Genomic DNA, 7,275 nt, shown 5'->3' with positions numbered 1-7,275 from the left:
CATAAAGCAGAACAATATACCCAAACACAACCGCCACAGACCTGTGATGAATGTGAAGCAGTACTGGGTGTAATATATGGTTTTAATACTATTTTATTTTGTATACCGGTATACGTTTTACTATGAGGACTGTTTTTCTTAATGCCACTTTATCATTCTGAGCACAAGGTTTGATATTATTTTCTAATTTTCACAACTTTTCACATCATAAAAAATGTTTCACAGTTAGAAAAGGTTGATTCACCCAATATTTTAATAAAGAGCTATTTGAATAAACTGGTGGATAGTTTAGTCTTTAATTATATTTAAAAACACAAGATTTTTCATAACTTGTAGTGTCCATCACTACCCAGCAGGAGGCACTGCAGATTCGTTGTCTGTAAAAGTTTTTTTAATACCGATTAAATAAATAGAAATACTAGAATCCTAGCTTGATTATCAGCACTGCAAGAAAAAAAGATGACTTTGAAACTTAGTTGGAACACTTTTATTCTCTAGTAAGAGATATCTGTACATTAAAGATCCAAGTGCCTCTTTTATATATTTTTCCAAGTTCAGAGACATTTTGACTGATGCCACACAATGCAAACAAACTACAACTTAAACCAAAATGTACAACTTTACTCAAAGCTGGAGAGGAAATTCAACACAATCTGCTTCAGCTTAGCGTCAGATGCTTCAGAGATTTTACCATCAGCCCTGCAAACAAGAAAATAAGTTAGAAGACATCTTCATACTATTATTTTACTCCTAAAGAATTGAACGTACCTAATAGCTGCCAGCAGGTCTTGCTGCTGACTCAGTATGTGCTGCAGGAATGCCTTCTCAAACTTTGTGATCTTGCTCGGCTCCATTTTGTCCAAATGTCCCCTCACACCAGCATAAATGACTGCTACCTGTTCTTCAATAGCCATCGGAGCTGAGAGATGAAAGAGACCCAGGCAGTGTGAGACAAAAACAGAGCCACGATCTGAAGCTGATGTTGAAAGAAGCAGTTAACACTCACAGTACTGCCCCTGTTTCAGCAGCTCGGTCAGGCGAACCCCACGGTTCAGCAGCTGCTGCGTGGCAGCGTCCAAATCTGAACCAAACTGAGCGAAGGCAGCCACCTCACGGTACTGGGCCAGCTCCAGCTTCATGGTACCAGCCACCTGATGACAGGCAGAAATAACGGAGTTCACATGTGGGGGCGGAGCCAGAGGAGTGGGTGAGGATTTTGAGTTTGAATGGAGGTTTTGTTAAAGATTGTTCTCCGATACTACTGTACTATATACATTCTCAGCTGTGTATGTTTAACATAGACTGAATGATAGCCCTTTGTAAAATTAGCATTAACGGTTAGCTTAAAGGGGCAAAATTATGTTTCTCAGGCATATATTTAAAGGGATCCCCGATTAGTTGTAACATTAGACTTTATTTGATAAACATATGTTTTAACTATAAAATAAAGACTGTAAAAATACTGTAGTCTGTTTAGTTTTTATAATTTTTTAACTAAAAGTTTAAAAATACATTACACGGACAGGGCCATTTTATTTACACACAAAGCATTCTGGGTCAATGACGTGGATAGGTCCTCGGTGTGAGGCTGCTAGCGAGCTATATCCACCCTGAAGGTTAATCTTGGACAATATCTGATGATCGGCTCTTTTAAATGAAACCAGAGAGCGTTGACAGAGAGGAGAAGGTAGAAATGACTCAGCTTGTAACTGAAAATATAGATGGAGGACCTCAGTTTAGCTTGTTTGTCGCGCTAGCGCCGAGCTAATACATATAAAGGCAATATAGCATCAGCGCTAGCACAAAGGCTAACAGGCTAAGCTGAGGTTCTTCTTCCATGAAGCAGCTCTGTTGTCCTCCATCRATATTTTCAGTTKCAGGCTGAYTCATTTCTACCTTCTCCTCTCTGTCAACGCTCTCTGGTTTCATTTAAAAGAGTCGATCATCAGATATTGTCCAAGATTAACCTTCAGGGTGAATACAGCTTGCTAGCAGCCTCGCACCGAGGACCTATCCACATCATCATTTACCCAGAATGCTTTGTGCGTAAATAAAATGGCTCCGTACGAGTTAAAATATATTTTTAAAAATTTGCAAAACCTAAACATCCTACAGTATTTTTACAGTCTTTATTTTACAGTTAAAATATATGTTTATCAAATAAAGTCTAATGTTACAACTAATCAGGGATCCCTTTAAATTCTATACCATAATAAAGTATCTATGTCACCTTTAGTTGTTATTAAAATGCCGTTTTATGTTTAAATAGAAAATAAACTCTTCTCATCACTTCCTCTTCTAAACACCTTGAAATTGGCCTCTGTCTCTTTAAGAACCTCCTTCCGCTTCTGTCCCGTCCATTTCAGCACAAAGCAAAGACTCTGGGCATGTTTTTGATGACAGGATAAATTCATAACATGATATAAAACTCAAAAGTTGATTTTGCATGATATAGCCCCTTTAATTAGGGGTTAGCATTGACAATTGGCATGTGATCTCCCTTAGCTACTCCACAACAGTTTTCTTTATTCTTTGATTAGCATTTACAATTTGGTAAAGATGGTTTTCAGCTAATTCTACACTAATTTACGGCTTCGTACATCTAAAAATGGCTAAATAATAAATTGTGACTAACATTCAGCATGTTTTTTAGATCATTCATTGCTGTGACCACACAAATGCTCAGCTCAATATTTCTTAAAACAGCTGAATTAAAGCCATTTGGAATTAGCTGTGGAATCCATCTTGAATTTTCAAATCCAGATTGCTTTCGGCCACCCCTTGCAAAAAAAGTCTAGCTCCGCCCCTGTTCACATGGAAGATCTGTCAGTGAGAGGTTGAAAAAAAACGGGGAGAAGACGAGAGGACTAACCTGCTTCATGGCCCTGGTCTGAGCAGCGGATCCGACACGTGACACAGACAGACCCACGTTGATGGCAGGACGAATGCCCTTGTAGAACAGCTCCGTCTCCAAGAAGATCTGTGTACAAACGTCGTATTAAAAGAATCGCTCATGGTTGATCCCGTCAAAATGAAACCAATCAGTTGCTTACCTGTCCGTCTGTGATGGAGATGACATTAGTTGGAATGTAGGCTGACACGTCACCAGCCTGCGTCTCAATAACGGGCAGGGCTGTGAGGGAGCCACCACCAAAGTTGTCATTCATCTTAGCAGCTCTTTCCAGCAAGCGGGAATGCAAGTAGAAGACATCTCCTGGGTAAGCCTCACGTCCGGGAGGACGACGGAGCAGCAGGGACATCTGGCGGTAGGCGACGGCCTGCAGAAAGGTAGCAAAAAAAGGGGTTCGATCCTTTCCTACGAGCGCTCTTTTGAAAATCCCTTTATTCAACTCCTGTTTAAAGCCCAACATTAAGAAGTGAAGCTCACCTGCTTGGAGAGATCGTCGTAGATGATGAGGGCGTGCTTGCCGTTGTCTCTGAAGTACTCCCCCATGGAGCAGCCGGAGTAAGGAGCCAGGTACTGCAGCGGAGCAGCATCGGAGGCCGTGGCAGACACTACGATGGTGTACTTCATGGCATCGGCATCAGTCAGCCTCTTCACCAGCTGGGCCACTGTGGATCTCTTCTGGCCGATGGCGACATAGATGCAGTACAGCTTCTTCTTCTCATCAGTTCCATCATTGAAGCGTTTCTGGTTGATGATCGTGTCGATGGCAATTGCAGTTTTGCTGCAACGTGAATGTAAAACCCCAACAATGTGAATTTTTTTTAGCTTTGGAGTTTGTTGAAAACATCATTTCAAAAGGTGCTGGACACAACGGCTGTGTCCAAAACGGCAGGACGGGTCCTCCAGAGGACCCAGACTCCCCGGTCTCGGTGGGCCGGGTCCTTGGTAGACCGGGAAGACCGGAAAAAAAAGAGGCTGTGGATTTGGACGGTCTAGCCTCCCCTCCTTACCCCGGTGTATGTCATGTCTCCTAGCAACTGTGACGATGCTAAACAAGCAAACTTAAATCAAAACTAGAAAATTATCAATATATTAGCATTATTAATATCACAAAACTATAAAATTAACTTAAAAGTATCATTTGAAGAACTAATTGACCCGCTGTAGGTTCATGTTTATTTCGCGTTTTTTATGACGAAAAAATAATATTTAAAAACATGTCCATACAAATGATAAAAGTATTAGAATTACAACCGCTAATTTTTTTTTTTTTTAAATCACCATACTTTTATTTAAAATGTATTCTTTTCTCTCGCTTCGTCCACCATTACTAGCATAAAACATCTCCGGTCGGGCCGCAATGCATTATGGGATATGCTGGGCCGGGAAGGATCCATCAGACCTGTCCTTCGATTCGGGCCAAAGGAAGGACGTATTTGTCGGCCGCATCGGAGGAGTCTTCCGTTTTGGACGTCCTTCGTCGCGGTGCCGTGACGTATGCGGCCGACAAATTCGACCTTCGGAGGACCCGTCCTGCCGTTTTGGACACAGCCAACGTCTGCCTTGTGCTTAAACATTCACTTTGAACAGAACCGTCTAACCCAGTCTGCCGGTCCCCAATGATGAGCTCACGCTGTCCACGACCGATGGGCACCAAGCTGTCCACGGCTTTGATGCCAGTCTGCATTGGTTCCCTCACGGAGATGCGGGGGATGATACCAGGGGCCTTCAGACCCACACGCCTGCGGGTCTTGGAGCCAAGAGGACCCTTTCAACAGAAGAAAGGACAAAACCACATCAGAATGATTTCAATTACTTTAAATCTGATAAAAATATGGGTGGAGTCTAAAGTCTCTCATGGGATCACTACAAATTTAATAATAACTTCTTAGGGCAATGAATAAACATGAGTACCTTTCCATCAATGGCATTTCCCAGAGCATCAACAACTCTGCCCAGAAGCTCTTCACCGACAGGCACATCGACAATAGCACCTGTTCTTTTGACGATGTCTCCCTCTTTGATCAGCTTGTCATTACCAAACACCACGACACCAACATTGTCCGGCTCCAAGTTCAGTGACATACCCTGGACAAGAAAATAATAAATGGGGCATTTAACTACGCAGAGCTAAAAACTTTGAGCACATTTCTCTGGCACTACACACCACAAAATGTAACCTAAATGGCTGCTTATTTACTATATTCAGAATAACAGATCACTGTCTTTGCAAATTACCCTAGACTTGTTTGATTTGCGGTTAAGCTAAGATTGTCAAACTGCAATGCAACTCCCTGAGCAGAAGTTTACCTTCAAACCCGAGGAGAACTCCACCATCTCCTCAGCCTGCACATTCCTCAGACCGTACACTCTGGCGATACCGTCACCAATGGACAAGACGCGACCAGTCTCCTCTAAGTCAGCGCTGGTATCAGCTCCCAAGATCTTCTCCTCCAGAATGGATGACACCTCGGCTGTGCCTTTCAACGAGTGAATAATGGGCATGGATCACTAATTAAACACTGATTCCATCACATAAGCCCTCCTAAAATGTAGGACACGTTTTGTGAAACACTGACCCATTTTCTGGAACTGCAGATGAGTAGTGTGCAGATTTTTGACTCCGACACACGCTGCAGCAACATGCTTGGAAACCTTTGCCATGATAATTAATAATAGAATCAGTTTTATATACAGATACAATACAAACATGCTCATTTATTTACTTAATTAGCCATATCTAACAGAAATTTTGTACAAGTGTATCATAAAGGTCAAGGAACCCCTATGTTCCCTTCAATACATGTGATGAGAAATAAATTGTGTAGTTGTTTGACAGGCTCAAAGTAGTGATGTATTTAAAGATGCACATTGTATTGTTCATAAATTAAATTTATTAAATTATTGAAAGTAATTTGAATGTAATTTTTAAAAAAGCTGGGAACATGACTGAAGTATTACAAGTTTATAATAATATAAGTATACATAAACAAATAATATTGCTAAAAGACTAGTAAAACTTTGCAAGTATTAACAAGAGTCATCAGGTATTAGATTGAGCTTGCTTGTGACAAAAACCCTTATTGCTCTTTAGGAGATAATCTGATAACTTTAAGATCATTTATATTAAACATTTCATACTGTCAAACAAGAAAGTCCTTTCAAGGTAAAAAAAAATCTCAATATAGTGCAAGTTAATATTTTGTTATGCAATAAATTTATCTTTTCACGCAAGCAACACTTTTAAAGCACAAGTGGATATGATGGATAACTTTGACGTTTTAAAATAATGCAAAATGTAAATGTTATTCACACATATACGTATAGGCTCTGTTACTTCAATGTAAAACTTGACTGAAGCAAATGTCCAAGTCAGATTTTTACGCTCATGTTTCATAAGCATATCTTTTGCAGTTCTGCAAAAACTTGCTAGCAAGAGGACAGCTGAGGTTAGCCTAATGCTAATTTATTGACTCAATTCTTTAGTTTACAAGATTTACGATGACAGTTATGCAATGCACTAAGTAGAGATTATACTTATCATTAAGTATCGTATAACAGCAGAGTAATGCCCTAAATGTCTGTCATTTTTAAGAACAGAGATGAATGAAGGGCCCCTGCGTGTCCTCCGTCCAGTTTAAAGACTGCAACGCTAAAACACAGCAGCGATTTGAGTGATAAAATAGTCCTTATTTCGCGTCATTGTAAACAAAACTTTAAGGACAAACACGTAGGAGTTGCTTACATATCCAGCCCTTCGAGGCAGGTTGCGGACAAGGGCCGCTACGAGGCGAACTGAAAGCATGATGCGTCCAAAGCTGTTTGCGCCCTGTAGTAGAACCCTGCTTCTTCTTCTTCTCTTATTTAATGGCGGTTGGCAAACAACACTTAGGTGCAATACCGCCATCTTCCAGATTGGAGTATGGATCCGATGCCTATAACCTCTCCATAACACCGGTTCTTCTTAGAAATTTTAAAATACTCCAAAAAACTACATCTCCTGATGACCTTRGAAACAAATCTCTAATATCTAATTTATTCTTATTTCTACTTAACTCTCTATGTAAGACCTCTCTTTCTCGTATATATTTGTTGCATTCTAAGAAAATATGTTGCACTGTTTCTAATTTTCCACAATAATTACAACACCCTGTATTGTGTTTGTTAATTATTTTAAGAGTACTATTTAATCCTGCACGTCCAAATCTTATTTTAGATATAACATCTTCTTCCTTTTTATTTCTATAACATTTCCTTAAACCTCCAACTTTTTTTGTATGCTATAATAAAATCTCACCTTGTTTCCTCTATCCCACTTCTCTTGCCATTTTTCTCAATATATTCTTTTACAATACTCTATCTCATTT

General features: G+C 40.0%; 1 protein-coding gene across 1 annotated transcript; it reads right to left on the bottom strand.

Annotated features, from left to right (window-relative positions):
• Window positions 1–472: 472 nt before the first annotated feature.
• On the bottom strand, window positions 473–6,772 carry LOC106536356 (ATP synthase subunit alpha, mitochondrial). The gene is made up of 11 exons (XM_014033614.1): window positions 6,654–6,772; window positions 5,488–5,563; window positions 5,219–5,388; window positions 4,823–4,996; window positions 4,510–4,676; window positions 3,389–3,689; window positions 3,054–3,278; window positions 2,873–2,980; window positions 1,007–1,151; window positions 769–919; window positions 473–699 (listed from the first exon to the last, which is right to left on the bottom strand). Exons 1-11 carry the CDS (start codon window positions 6,711–6,713, stop codon window positions 621–623), a joined length of 1,656 nt encoding a protein of 551 aa, XP_013889068.1. The 5' UTR covers window positions 6,714–6,772; the 3' UTR covers window positions 473–620.
• Between the last annotated feature and the right edge of the window lie 503 nt (window positions 6,773–7,275).

The sequence above is a fragment of the Austrofundulus limnaeus genome, unplaced genomic scaffold, assembly GCF_001266775.1.
Source record: "Austrofundulus limnaeus strain Quisiro unplaced genomic scaffold, Austrofundulus_limnaeus-1.0 Scaffold1786, whole genome shotgun sequence".
Classification (NCBI taxonomy): domain Eukaryota; kingdom Metazoa; phylum Chordata; class Actinopteri; order Cyprinodontiformes; family Rivulidae; genus Austrofundulus; species Austrofundulus limnaeus.
Note: the sequence above shows the minus strand (reverse complement) of the source record. Positions and strands in the feature narration are given on the sequence as shown.